Source organism: Notechis scutatus, chromosome 4, assembly GCF_049901735.1.
Source record: "Notechis scutatus isolate UNSWTSFEM ecotype Mainland chromosome 4, rNotScu1.2, whole genome shotgun sequence".
Classification (NCBI taxonomy): Eukaryota; Metazoa; Chordata; class Lepidosauria; order Squamata; family Elapidae; genus Notechis; species Notechis scutatus.
In genome coordinates, this window is record NC_142012.1 from 123,870,548 (window position 1) to 123,885,670 (window position 15,123).

General features: G+C 41.3%; 2 protein-coding genes across 3 annotated transcripts; one reads left to right on the forward strand and one right to left on the reverse strand.

The window, feature by feature from the left end:
* The first annotated feature begins 1,589 nt into the window (after positions 1 to 1,589).
* PGAM1 (phosphoglycerate mutase 1) lies at positions 1,590 to 7,063 on the forward strand. Its single transcript, XM_026673653.2, has 4 exons — positions 1,590 to 1,942; positions 4,593 to 4,867; positions 5,880 to 6,060; positions 6,222 to 7,063. The coding sequence occupies exons 1-4, from the start codon at positions 1,801 to 1,803 to the stop codon at positions 6,389 to 6,391; spliced, it is 768 nt and encodes a 255-aa protein (XP_026529438.1). The 5' UTR covers positions 1,590 to 1,800; the 3' UTR covers positions 6,392 to 7,063.
* A 332-nt stretch (positions 7,064 to 7,395) lies between these two features.
* Positions 7,396 to 15,093, reverse strand: EXOSC1 (exosome component 1). 2 transcript variants are annotated; one of them, XM_026673851.2, is made up of 8 exons: positions 14,852 to 15,093; positions 11,702 to 11,817; positions 11,052 to 11,126; positions 10,425 to 10,513; positions 9,928 to 9,958; positions 9,138 to 9,188; positions 8,974 to 9,058; positions 7,396 to 8,248 (listed from the first exon to the last, which is right to left on the reverse strand). In XM_026673851.2, the coding sequence occupies exons 1-8, from the start codon at positions 14,877 to 14,879 to the stop codon at positions 8,142 to 8,144; spliced, it is 582 nt and encodes a 193-aa protein (XP_026529636.1). In that variant the 5' UTR covers positions 14,880 to 15,093; the 3' UTR covers positions 7,396 to 8,141. The 2 variants fall into 2 exon arrangements, with proteins under 2 accessions (XP_026529636.1, XP_026529556.1); XM_026673771.2 differs by having other exon boundaries at positions 9,928 to 9,961.
* Positions 15,094 to 15,123: the final 30 nt, after the last annotated feature.

The following is a 15,123-nucleotide window of genomic DNA, read 5'->3' on the forward strand; positions in this document are numbered from 1 at the left end:
AAGCTTGTAATAATTGTCTGGAAAGGTGGTTGAGGTCAATGACTCTGGGCTGCTTATAATTAAAATGTTAAACAACATTTTAAACAATAAAAGCAGTATAACCAGCAAAAAGAAACATTAAAAGCATCCAATTCAGCATACACAAGATCAAGATATTTGGCCAGTTAGCAATTTAGCCAAGATATCGGGCCCTCGGCCTTGGGACAATAGCCAGGGTTTACAACCTTATGAAAGGTTAGCAGGGTTGGGCCCATTCTGATCTCCTAAGAATGTTCCATAGAGCAGGGGCCACTGCAGGAAAAGCTCACCTAAGCCCCCCAGTAGACATTCTTTGGCTGACAAGATCTGCAGCATGCCATTCTGCTTGACCTGGTTGGACAGGTAGAGACTCTTGAAAAAAGGCAACCCTCAGGTACCCCAGTTCCAAGCCATGTAGAAATTTATAGGTAACTACCAGCACCTTGAATTGCACCTAGGAACACAGTGCTAACTTGTGCAGCTCATGCAGGAGTGGTGTTATGTGTGCTATATGTCTGGCACTGTTTATAGATAGTCCTCAATTTACAACCACAATTGGGCTCAAAATATGTGTCTAAGACACGGTTGTTAAGTGAGTTCTACTTGGCACAATTAGTAAGTGAATTACTGCAGTTAAGTTAATAATGTGATAATAAAGTGAATCCGGCTTCTCCATTGACTTTGCTGGTCAGAAGGTCACAAAAAGGGATTATGACCCTGAACAATACAAAGGTCATAAATATGAGCCGGTTGACAAGTGTCTGAGTTTTAATCACATGACCATGAGTATGCTGCAACAGATGAAAGTGTGAAAAATGGTCATAAGTCACATTTTCAATGCCATTGTAACTTTAAACGGTCATTAAACAAATTTAAGTCAAGGGTATCTATACTACTTGCCAACTACATTCTGCACCAATTGGAGCCTCAGAATGGTCTTCAGGGCATCCCCATGTAGAGGATGCTACAGTAGTCCAATCACTGAATATATCTGATTATCCAGAATGTGATTTGAATAATTTTCCTATTTGAATTTGCAAAAGAGGCTTCTTGATAAGGCTTTAAAGAATCATGCAAGGAGGGACAGATTAAAAAGTAAAAGAAATCCAGTTCCAGCATATTATTTGAAGATACTACATATCAAAATTATTAGACATAAAAGGAAGGAATATAAACTTGGTTTATTTGATCAAAGTTAAAATAGATCTGTTGTCTCCGATAACCTTTAATGGCTAGTGGCTTCTTTTTTTTTTGCAACATGGATTTTATGTAGCTGACATTCACCACACTAGAGGATGCTCTGTTGCTCTGATCTTGTATTATTTCTGCCTGTGTGGTACATTCCGACCCTGTTTAGGAAGTTTTCAGAGCAAAATGAGACAATCACGGCTTGCCAGCTGACGCCACGCCATTTTTTACATGCGCTTCAGGAGTCTGAGGGACGGATGATATGCTCTTACTTCCTAAACGCATTTTATAGTCTTAACGACAATGATGCAAATAGCTCTTTCTGTACATGAGCCACACGCATTGCATCGAGAGTAAATTTAACCAAATAACTTCTTCCCCTCCCTTATAAAGTGGGAGTCCCCCAAATGAACCCGCAATCTGGGTAGCTGCTGAGAGTCTACCCAGATTGGAAGATTACGGGAACGCCTGCGTCCTAGCAGTCTCCTTTCGGCACATGCGCACTAGCCGGTAAAGAGTCTCCTTGGTTGGGGGAGGGAGAGGAACCTCGATTCGCTTGCGTCGCGCTCCGGTTCAGTCTCTCCGATTCAGAGCATGGCGGCTGCGTACAGGCTCGTCTTGGTCCGGCACGGGGAGAGCGCCTGGAACCTGGAGAATCGGTTCAGCGGCTGGTACGATGCGGATTTGAGCCCAGCCGGGCAGGAAGAAGCGCGGCGCGGCGGCGAAGCGCTGAGAGGTGAAGAGGCGGGAGGAAGCGGGGCAGGATGGAGGGAGCGACGGGGGACATTGATGCTCGGCAGCCGGGGGCGCCTCTGCTCCTGTTTCGCTCCGGGGAAATTGGGACGGGGAGGGGGGTGGGGGTGGGGACTGATTATTCTGAAATGTGTGGGGTGGTTGGTGTAAGTGGATAATTTTGGACTGTTTATATAAAGGTCATCAATGCAGCCTGTACTAACGGGGGATGGAGAATATTTTTCACTTCAACCCCCTGATGTGGATTTTAAAAAAATCAAATCAAATCCCTCTCCCCTGGGGTCGGGTGTTTAGGGCCGAGCTTTTGCCTTGGAAGGCAATTCATACTCCCATCCGTGCGTCCCCGGTGTCATTGAATTAGATGCAAATTGGGCTTTTTTTTTTTTTTTTTTTGGCGTAAAATTGGCTCGCGAAGGCAAAGATGCTCTCTTATGCCACGCTAGGAGTGTGCAATGGAAGACCGAAAGAGCTCGGGGGTGGCTGGGTGGGCGTTTTAGAGAAAATGGTCCCGGGGCGCCCGCAGGTTCTGTTGCGACCGCCGGAACTTGCTTAGAGCAGAGGTCTCCAACCTTGGCAACTTTAAGACCTGTGGACTTCAACTCCCAGAATTCCTCAGCCAGCAAAGCTGGCTGAGGAATTCTGGGAGTTGAAGTCCACAGGTCTTAAAGTTGCCAAGGTTGGAGACCACTGGCTTAGAGGACAAAAGACCCAGATTTTTGCCCTGTGCACGTGCGATCAGCCTCGTCCATCTGGGCGGAGAAACGCGAGACGGCGCCTTCCTGCCGGAGGCGAAAGGGAGGAGTCTCGCAGTAGCCGGATCCCGGTCCTTTTCCCTTTCGGACTGAAGTGATTTCGGCAAGACCTTTGCCAAGCGTGCCTTCGAGCCCCTTTGTGGTTTTTGCTGACATTCAGCTCCAGGATAACAGAACAAACCGTTCTGATTGTTAAAAAATATATATATATATTCGGCATTTTTTTTTAAAAGGGGGGGAATGGACGTTTTAATTCGAGTAGGTGGCAGCTGTTTTTCAGAGTTCCTCTCCCTCCCAAGCTGTGCATATTCGACAGTCTCCTTGAGTTAGTTATTTTTCCATATGTCCGTGAGGGTACAATGATATCTTACTTATTTCCAAGGAAAGCATCCAGCAGTGGGATGTCTAAATTTATTGGCAATTGGGTGATTTAAAAAAAAAAAAGGAAATGTAGAAGCTGAGTCATTCAGTACTGCAACAGAGAAAGGAGAGCTTGTGCCCAATGCAGGAAGTGGGGGAGGGCCAGGAAACATTTAAGACCTGCACCTCTGCAGATTCACGAAGCAGTCTAATCACACTCTAATTTCACGCTTACCTTTACTTACCCAACAGCCTGAAAGAGAGCCCCAGTCCTCAAAGGATGAAAACAACCTTCTGTATTATCCACAACTGTGGAATCTCCAAAGTTTCATCTGAATTTCTCTCCAACCAGTTACAAAATCTGTAGAAAGTTTTTGTTAGTGCATTAAAAATGTGAATGTTAAAATAATTCGTTCATGGACTTAAGAGCCCATCTGAATAGAATATTATTTGTAAGTTTGGCCTTTTCCTGGGAATACTATTTAAAGCAGGGATCTCAAACACAATTTACCTGGGGGCCGCTGGGGGCAGAGTCTGGGTGAGGCTGGGCCGCATAATATTATACTTTATATTATAGTTTATATTATACACTAATATTATACTTTCATATCACGGTGGGAGCCACAGGATATCGTCCTGCGGGCCGCAATTGGCCCGCGGGCCGCAATAATGAGACCTCTGATTTAAAGCAAGATTATTTGAATTCAGTGTTGTGGTATCCAAGGAATAAAAAGTTCGTTCAACAGTTCTAATATTCAGGTGTGCATGTTGTACTGTATAAGTTTTTTTTAAATTCCGCCTTTCATTTGGAGATTGTGGCAAGTATTATTCATGCTTGTGTGTCCTTATTCATTCTTCTATATTGCACAACTGTTGCTTTCTCCACCATGGCATTAGTTTGCATTATTGCATAATCAAATTTTTGTGCACTTTAGAAGCAATAGGAAACAAGGAAGCACAAGGTGATTATGAAGATCTGATAAATACTGTTAAAGCCACAATATTTTATTTTATCTTTTGCAAGATTAAATTTTCATATAGGGAAAGCTTAGTCTCGTGCTAAATGAAGATGTTACATGACCAGAAGGGCCACTATAGTGATTATTTTATTAATGTTAATAAATTATACTCCCCACACACACAAACACGCTTTTTTCTTTACTGGAAGGTCAGTTCAGATTGTGAGAATCCTTTCCATCACAGACTAGGACTAGGTTGGAGAACGCCAGGTGGACGTCCTTTCAAAGAGAGCTGGTGGCAGGAACCAGGGTATGAGGCTACAGAGTGCTTCTGAAAGAGGATATTTTAATTCTCTATCCCTGGGCCCATTCATTTGCTGCATTGAAATACTTTGTCAGTGCTCATTTTACATATAATGGCCAATGATTAATAGACAAATGAGGATATATAAGGGTTCCAAAACTGCTGATTAAATGAGTCAAAATGGATTAACTATGTCACCAATAATTGCTGTAAAGATAAATGATAAATTACAATATTATACTTTCTGGGTTCTTCCAGATGCTAAGTATGAGTTTGACATCTGCTTCACATCTGTGCAGAAGAGGGCCATCCGGACCCTCTGGACTGTGTTGGATATTCTTGACCAAATGTGGTTACCAGTGGTGAGGACCTGGCGTCTCAATGAAAGGCATTATGGTGGTCTAACAGGCCTTAACAAAGCTGAGACAGCTGCTAAACATGGTGAAGCCCAGGTCAAGATATGGAGGCGTTCCTTCGACATCCCTCCACCTCCAATGGAGCCTGATCACCCTTTCTATAGCACCATTAGCAAGGTAAGATGAAGTACTAATCTATTAATCTGATGAAGATTGCTGTTGCTTTGAGGTTATTTTAAAATAATTGTCATGCTGGGATTAGAATATAATTACTGTGCAGTTCATTTGCCTTTCGCTTTGTAGATTTCTGACTCAAACAATACTTCCATTGTAGTTCACTTTTATCTCGTTTGACCTCTACTCATGTAATATTCTCACTGGCCCGCTGTTTTGGCCAGCTATATCTTTCTTTAGGTTATGGCTTTCTGTGGGATATGATTACATTGCTGTGGGTTTTTTTGAGCAAAATTTTAGGATAGAGATTGCTTCCATGCAATTAATCATTGACATTGGTCTTTCATGAATGTTTGTATTCTATGGATGGGAACAGTCAAGGCTGTTCTTAAACTGGTGAAATGTTCCACCTATGCAATATTTGTTAGTGAATTAAGAAATAGCTAGAGCATTGGCCTCACATGCTGTTTTTAACTGTAATAGGTATTCATGTACTATGGTAATATAATTAATGTAGGATACTATTTCAAATATTTAAAGACTAGTTCACCAGAAAGCTACATAGTACAGTTAAATTGTGAATAGGGCTACTAAAGAGGAAACCAATCCAGATAGGTTTAAATATGAAGCCAATAATGAGTGAATGATAATGCAGTTCTTCAGTGGTTGAAGATGGTAAAAAATTAAGGCATTATTTAATGTTATACAACTTCATTAGACATCTTATAATTATTTACTGCCTAAAATATGGCTGGCAATAATTATTAAGTCACAGTTAATAGATCTAAAATGTCATTGCAGATCTAAAATGTCATTGAGCAGGGATTACAAAAAAAATTACAATAGTCTATACATAAACACTTAGGCGCCTAACATATATGTCAAGCGAGCAGGTAGCTTCAGACACAATTTTTCTAAAGTGTATTTTGAAATGAAGTACCGCATTCAATAACAAGTCTTGAGAAAACACGAATCAATCACTGTTATTAAGTTGCCGGTGCCTTTCCTTCTTCAGGATCGCCGCTATGCTGATCTTACTGAAGATCAGTTACCTACATGTGAGAGTTTGAAAGATACTATTGCCCGGGCACTGCCCTTCTGGAATGAAGAAATTGTTCCTCAGATCAAGGAAGGCAAGCGAGTACTCATTGCAGCCCATGGCAACAGTCTCCGAGGCATTGTGAAACACCTAGAAGGTGAGTATTTTGTTTGTAACTTAGGAACAAAAACTGATTAAACCTGACTCAGTCTAAAAAGTTAGTTGAACCAAAGTTCTCTAGTAATTGGTCCTGAATGGAGTAATGTAATCAAGCTTTTACCTTGTCGTACATTTTCATATATATGTTATTCTTTGCAGGAATGTCTGAGGCAGCAATCATGGAACTCAATCTGCCCACTGGAATACCAATAGTCTATGAGCTGGACAAAAATTTGAAGCCTATCAAGCCAATGCAATTCCTGGGAGATGAGGAGACTGTCCGCAAAGCTATGGAAGCTGTGGCAGCTCAGGGCAAAGTTAAGAAATGAGGGCAGGCAAAGTAATCAGTAGCATAACCCCTTTCCCCTTCCTAGCACATGCCTCAAGGGACAGGGCTGAAGAGCCAGAGATGGTGAAGCTGAGAGCCATGGCTTATCCTTCAACATTCACATTTCTCCAGCAGGATCTGGCTAGATATTTTAGAGGTGTGGATCAGCAGGGTTACTGACAGAAACAAATCCTAAAGCAATGAAATTCAGTGCTACTGAACTGAAGAGACCAAGGTTTTCTCAAGGGAACCTTTGCTGTCGTTATGTGAGAACTCCAGTTAGTCAAGTATTGCTTCATTTGATTTTGCCATTCAGGATGGTTGCAAGGACCATTTTTTAATTAGTTTTTTTTCCCCTTAAATTTTGCATAAGCAGCACACCATTCCACTTAAGCTAGATGAAAAGCCAATTCTTATTTCTTTGCCTTCTGAATGTAGGAAGGAAGGGTGAGACTAGAAAGGACTAGCTCCCACTCTGGAATTTCCACCTGTGGTCCAATAACTTTGTGTAGTGCCAGTAAACCCTGATACTGTGTATCATGTTGCTTTTCTACCCCATAGTCTGTGTGGTTGTCTCTGCCTTCTGGATGGCAGCTTTACACTAGAGCTAATTTCACTGTACAATGGCTGAATTTGCCCTAGTCTCAGTAAAATAAAGGAATTATGTGCAATAGCTGCTGTGTCTGTATTACTTGTAAAAGTGGTATATTAATATAATAAGAAATCTGTAACTAATCCAGTGAAGAACCTGAGTTGCCAATTTTAGGTGAAACAAATCTCCTGTGTGAGATATTCAAGCCAGGAATACAGATGCATGACTATACATACCTGTCAGAAGCCACACTCCCCCAAAACAGGACCAGAATAAATTATGGGGGGAAAATTCATTTGTATGCCTCAAATGCTACTCCAAGGCTATACACAGCACTGACTGAAAAACATCCCAGGTGATGTTAAAAAGGTATGTACAGGAAATACAAGAACATGGATAGGTGGAAGAAAGCATTTTTGATATGGGATTTTATTGAAAAAAGCCATAGTCAACAATATCTGTTTTGTATTCACCCCTGGAAACAATTCCATAGTTTGAACATGAATGCTGAAATGTGCATTATTTGGGATTTTGCATATTTCACTATCATATATACTGTCAAAAGATGCAGTTACATAATTTTATATGCCAGAGACTGACTTGAGTGCCACTGTATAGACTGCCTCAGTAGTTTGACAGTAAAGTCTACTCCCCAAAATAATAAATTTTATGTAAATCTAATGTTTCCATAAGCCAAAATATAGTTTTAACATTTTTTCTATTAGTTCCTAGTTTTATCTCATCTTTCTTTGTGACACTGAGACAACTTGAGATTCAAAAGGGCTTTCAATTAAAGTACATTTGATGGGTATTGATTTAGGCTTACGTCCTGGACAGGCCAATGACTTGTACTTTACAAGGGAAAATCCAGCCAGGCAGCCTTTATTAATTGTTTTCTTGTCCTTTTGCTTTTGTAAAGCAGAGTGTAGCTGCTTCAATTGAAGGCAGAAATCAGAGTAGAAAGTTTTCTGAATTATAAAACAATAAAATTAGGTTACAAAATTAAAACTAAACCGGTCTAATCATGATGTCCTTCACTAAAAAGCTCTGCATTCTTGAAGTTGCTTTCTGTTTTTTTTTTTTCTTTCAAGTTCCTCTGGTTCTTCTGGGATTAATCTTTTCTGCTACCAGTCGTATGTTTTGGTGTATGCATCTTTCACTATGTCTGCAGAAATTGAGGCTGAACTCGGGCTACTTTGCGCAGCTCCTTCCCATGTGTACTGGGACACTGCATTTCACACCAGCTGATTGGCACCATCTGTAAACCTGAGATCAAAAAAAGTCAATATTTATATAAACGTATCATCTTGGGGAGAAAAAAAGTCATTTGCTTTTGAAAATTACCCTGCAATTAATTTCTAATGTTGTCACAACTTGCCTATCTTTAAATTCAGTACAGGTGGTCCCTGACTTACAACAGTTAATTTAGTGACTGTTCAAAGTTACAATGGCACTGAAGTGACTTGTGATTATTTTTCACACACATGACCAGCATCCCTGATCACGTGATTTACATTCGGATGCTTGACTCAGACGATGACGATTGCAGCATCCCAGTCATGTGATCCCCTTTTGTGCCCTTCGGACAAGCAAAGTCAATGGGGAAACCAGATTCCCTTAAACAACTGTGTTATTAATTTAAGAACTGCAGTGATTCACTTAACAAATGTGGTGAGAACAGTCATAAAATGGAGCAAACTCACTTAAGAAATTTGTCACTTAACCTGGGCTCAATTATGATTGTAAGTTGAGGACTACATGTAATTCCAGTTCAAAACAACTCCCATGATGGATAGCTTTCACCTTGACACTGAAAAACAGCTATTTATGTAGACTGGATATTATTCTAGATTTTCCCATTTAGATACAGTGACATGGCATACCTGATATTTCCTACTAAATCACATCTGCAGAGAGTTGAAACTTTAAAAGGTGCCAGTGTACATTTAAGCTATTGTTTTTCAGTTTATTCAGATGACAATTGTTCTTACCTGCTTCACTATGAGCCACCACTACCCCCAGCTCATTTTCTGCTGTGGTCAGCAAATAATTTGATTGTGCATCCCCTAAAGAGATCTAGTCCCACAGGTTAAGGGAAAATGTCTGAAAATTTCCACAGAAAATCAGAAACATAAATATAACAGAAAAAGGATACAACTTTGGCCAAAACAATATCCCCTGGGCGGAAACTCTTGTAAACCTCTATCTAAAGTAGGAGGAAAGAGAAAGCAGATGTCAATGGACACATTATCTGGCAAGTAGAGCAATGACGCTTGGATTAAGAAAGGCTTGAAATAATTATGACTTTTTAAAAAAAATTCTGTGGAAAGATACAAGTGGCCCTCACTTAACCACAATAATTGAGACTGGAATTTCCATGACTAAGCAATGTAAAGCACAATGTCACGTGACCACACTCTTTAGCAATGGCAGTCTCTGGTTATTGCCATTAAGTGAATTATTGTGGGTGGTTAAGCCAGGATGTCATGTGATCCAGCTTCCCCATTGACTTTGCTTGGGAGAAACAAGCAGGGATGGTTGCAAATCACGATCAACAGTCCAAAATCCAGGCCATTTGCCAAGTGACCGGATCATGATTATGTAAAAGGGAGGGAGCCTCTGCAACGGATGGAACTTTGAGGAATGTCATAAAGTATCGCTTGTTCAGTGCCTCTGTAAGTTCAGATGGTTGTTGAATGAGTGGTCGTTAACCACCTGTACTCTTACCCTAGGAATCAAATTACTACTACTCCAAATACACAACTTGCATTATTTTTTTGTTCCTAACAAGTGTTAGCCATCTCCTGAAAACTATATCAATACCTGTGGAATGAAATGATTGAACATTTCTGTGTGTTCATATACATTATACATTATTATTTAAAAAATCTGCTAATCTGTCATATTTTCTTCATCTGATATAACCAAATATAAAGCCATCTGACCTTGTCTTTTTCTGTAGCTCGGATGTCTTCTCTGCTATAATGGAAGTGAAGAAGAAATCATAATTTTGCCATTTTTCTTTTCTCTCCTCTTCAACTAATCTTACAGAACAAGGGACTTTATCTCCCCTCCCTGTGCATCCTACTCCCTCCCTTCCCATTTTTTACAGTATTTACATCTCTACTGCATAGAGGCTTTGTAAGATTTTATCTTCTAATATTGTAAACCACCCAGAGATACTCTTGTGGTTAGGCGAGCATCAATATTTAATAAAATAAACATGTATATCGTGTAATTGTATAATTTAGAAAGAAGAGTTAGTTAATTATATGAAAAGGTTATATAGATTCTAAAGCAGAGCTTTAGAATCAACAATATTTCCAATTCTCATTATCACTCAAATATCAATAATGAAAATGAGATGGAGTATTAACATACTGTAGTTGGCTTATTCTAATGCCATCTTCAAAAGATGCCCACAATCAAGTTTTCTTCATACCGTATTGTTCCACGGAATGGGGATTTTAATGGTGTAGAACCAACATACAAAATATGCACCTTGGCAAAACGAGAATTAATACTGCAAACCTAAAGAGGAAGGGAGAAAGCAACTTTTAGCAACAACCTGTTCTCTCTTATAACTTCAGGATTGTAATTGATAATAGCAGTTCCACATAGTGAAATAACCAAGCTAATCTCCAAGCTGGGATATATAATCTTTTTCTCTTTCTGCAATATCTCAGTGGCCCTGCTAAATATTGAATGCAGGGACGAAATAACTAAAAACATATAAAAACAAATACAGATGGCAACATTGGCAATATATTATGATTATAATTGTGATCTAGGCTTCACATACTCATTTTACTGTAGGGAAAATGAGCCCATATTTAAGCAATACCAGAGAGAGATTAGACAAAAGCCTAATTTGTTTCATTCATCACATTGTTAGCACGTCTAACATGAGCTTCCAAAGATGAATGATCTGCAAGGGGAAAAAAAACCCTACTCTTCACTTATGGATAAATATAGCATTCTATCTATTTGTATTACCTTTTATTTTCTTAACACTAATAGTTGGATTAAAAATAACAATGAAATTATTAGGTAGATCTGCTGAGGCTACCTTGCAGGTCACTGTGGCTCCCACATCAGGCAGTAGCTGAGATTCTACATCTCTCATCACAGAGATTACCGGGAGCTGTAGGGAGGGTGCAAAACCAGCATGATTCAATCATTCACTGAGTATTGAACTACCACCAAGAGATAAATTGAAGTCCAGCCCCTTCTGAATTGCCAGTATGTCATCATTCAAGGCATGAAATCCTTATCATCCCTCCCACTGTCATCCACAGCACACATTGCTACATGCGGTCCTTGTTTAATGATGGTTCACAAATTATAATGGTCTTGGAGAGGGTGCATTACAACCCATAAAACACTTTTGGCCATTGTAAAATGTTGCATTCTCCCCCTTCTTCATCATATGATTGCATTTTGGGCACTTGGCAACAGGCTCAAATTTACAACTGGTTGCAGTGTCCTGCAATCATGTGGCCACAATTTACAATGTTATTTTTACTGGTTTCCAGCATCTTTTGCTGTTTCTGGATTCAGACTTAAAACCGCATGATTCATTTAACAAACATGTGATTTGGACTTACAATTACATGATTAGCTTAATGACTCCTGTAAAAATGACTGCTGTACAACTGAAATCCCAGTCACAATTGAGAAGTTAAGAAGTATTTCTATGTAGAAATACTTGATTCTCACCATGCCATTCTCACTTTTCTTCATGAAACAACCAGCCAAAGAGGCAAAGATAGAACCATGGCGTGTGTAGGTACCATTTCCAGGGGTTCCTTCCTCTAAACTGCAGAGTCGCTCTCCTGTGAAATAGAACACAAGCCAAAACATCTTATTTTCTAAATCCTCATGTCTGATTGCTCTGACGAGAAATTATTTCCACTGTGACACATGCGCATGAGTTTGTGTGTAACACAAATAGATACTATAGACAGAACAAATGAGTAAAGAAAAAAAATAAGAACACAATAAACCAACCAGATCAGGCCAAGAGTTAATCTAACACTTTGTTTCTCACCATGGCTAAGCAGAAATCACTGAAGTGTTTTCAAGCAGATGGCATTATATCCAGGGGTGGGATTCAAATTTTTTAACAACCAGTTCTGTGGGCATGGCTTAGTTGGTGGACATGGCTTGGTGGTCATGTTATTGGCTGGGCATGGCCAACTCAATATCACTCACATTGAGGCATGCGTCTCCTCGCCTGGCCTCTCATGACTGTGGGGATGCTGCAACAGTCGTAAGTGCGAAAAATGGTCATAAGTCATAAGTCAGTGCCATTGTAACTTTGAATGGTCACTCCACACGAGCAAGTACCAGCAAAGAAGGGGGAAAAAACTCCAGAGACGTTCCTGAGACAGGAAGTCTAGTCCTGCCAAGAATGTAATAAGGGTTAATCAGGCATGATATTCCCCTCTGAAAAAAAAATCGGGGCCGTCCAAAAGAGACCCCCCACCGCGCGCCAAGAAATCGCCCGCCCGCCCGCCCGCCCGCCGCTTGTCCCGCCCACCCGCCCAGGCATGATATTCCGCTCTAAAAAAAAATCGGGGCCGGCCAAAAGAGACCCCCGCCGCGCGCCCGGGAGCGCCCGCTGCTTTCCTCGCCAGGGCCGGGCGGTGGCGTGTTGCACGGAGGCTGGTCTGTGGCTGGACCAGCTCCCTTTTCCTGCCGCTCAGCGGCCTCCGCTCGCACCGCCCGGGCTCCGTTCAGGTATCCGGCTGGGGCTGTCAGGAGTTGCTACCGCCGGCGCAGCTCACGCGGCTCCAGTCCCGCGTTGCCTCGGGAAGGAAAGGCAAAACCAGGAGCCGCTGCTCCCGTTGCAAGCGCCGCCGCGGCTCTTCCTTTTGCCTTTTCCTTCCTGAGGCAACGCGGGACTGGAGCGCGCCAGCAACTCCTGACTCGGGGCCTCCGAGAGGAGGGGAAGGAGGAGAAGGGGTGGGGGAAAGGGGGGATTCCCAAAAAATCGAATTCGATTTTAATTGGAAGAATATCATGCCTGCCGCCGCTCGCCCGCCCGCCGCTCGCCCGCCCACCCGCCCGCCGCTCGCACCGCCCGCACCGCCCGCCGCTCATACCGCCCGCCCGCCGCTCGCATCGCCGGGCGATTCCCAAAAATCGGAATTCGATTTTAATCGGAAAAATATCATGTCTGGTTAATGGAGAGGCAGTTTCTGTAAGCAACACCAGAATGTTTCCTTCCTGCCTTCCTTACAGGATTAGGACAGTAATTTCTTCTAACAACCGGTTCTCCAAACTGCTCAGAATGTTAACAACTGGTTCTAGAGAATAGGTGCAAACTGGTAGAATCCCACCCCTGATTATATCTACAGACATGTAGTCCTAATCTGGAGGTGACAATGTATCTCAAGACTGGAAGCCTATGATTGATGTCATCCATGAATTTATCTAATCCCCATTAAAACCTCCAAATAAATTATTTTTGACATATCTTGTAATTAATTCCCCAAAATAATTTTGTACTATGTAGAAAAAAGCTTTCTTTTGTCAGTTCTAAACATCTTTCCAACCAGTCTCAGTGGATGGCCCTAATCCTAACATTTTAAGGCACAAAGACACTTTTGTTTTTGTACTTTTTCCATGGCATGAATGATTTTGTACATCTTAATCATGTTCCTACTCAAGTAACCTTTCAAAGTAAAGAATCCTACAAGTTCTAGTTTTTCTATTCATTGGGAAAATGTTTTATCACTTTGCTTATTTTGACAGCCCTTTTCTCCACTTTTTCCATCTCTTTTGTATCATTTTTTCCAAAATGTATCAAACACAACTGTACACTATAAATGCATATCAAAGACTTGTCTATAGGTATTACAATGTGCCAGTTTTGTTTTCATCTGTTTCTTAATGATTCCCTAGTATGAAGTTTATATTTTCACAGCTGCCATACAAAGAGTTAATATCGTCACTGAATTATCCACTATGATTTCAGTGTCGACTGGGATTACTTTCATCTATATGTACAGTTACGTTTTGCCTAAAATTAATTTAATTGAATCATACTTGATTAGATATTCACCCATTTTAAACAGATTCTTCTAGAGGTTTTCATATCACTTTTGGTTTCGATTATCCTAAAAAATTTAGTATCATCTGTAAACTTGGGCAGCTCCATACTTTAAGATTATTAACAGTTAAAACTTGAAAGACTTGGTCCTCCCATGGATCTTGGAGAATTCACTTCTTACTTGCCTTCACAGCAAAAAAAAAGGCCAATTTATTTCTAATTTCTGCTTTGATTTTTAAAATTAATTTACAATCCTGTAGGAATAGGTCCTCTTATTCCATGGCTGCTAACTTTATCAAAAGCAGTTGAAGAACTGTAAAGGTTTTCTGAAAATCCAAGTGCACATAATGCTCTGGTTGAAAGCTTTCCCGAAGCATCTATCTAAACCACTGGAGAGGCTGCTAGATTAGATGGTGAGGACCGATAAAATGCATAATACAGAACCGTGAAAGTTGTCCCTTTACTAGAGAGGGTCGAATGACCATTTGTTGGGGAAAGTAGGGGATTCTTCCACTGAATAGAGGGTTGGTCCTCTGGATGATCTATCAGATCCCTTCCAGTTACATTCGTAGATATATTCTATGAACTAAAACCGATTCCGACGCCCGACAAATCCTATGATCAAGGCCATCCGTGTCGTACAAACCAACTCACAGAGCCCCAAATTCAGCCTCTTATCGCTCTGAGACTGAACCGAATGCCAGACATTTCACGCACAAGGCTCTCTGGAGCTGAGCCCAGGAAATTAGCGCTCAACCCAGGAACGGTCCCTTTTAGAGCGGCTCCCCACCCGCCCTCTCCCGGTCACCCACCAGGAACACAGTAGCGCGCAGGAACCATGCCGGGTCGTCACCGAAAGGACTTCGCGCTAGGCCGCCTCTTCCCCGCGGGAGGCTGGAATTATCATTGGCCCATTCCACGCTCACATGACTTCCTCCAAGCACGCGTTCTTCTGAATAGCAGCCCACGACCGAACCTCGAATGTTGCAGCACAGTGATTGTAACTAGGAGGCCGGCGGAAAAGAATAGCCCTGGAAGCGCACTGAATGACGGGAAGTGTAGTTTCATTTAGCTTAGCCAACGT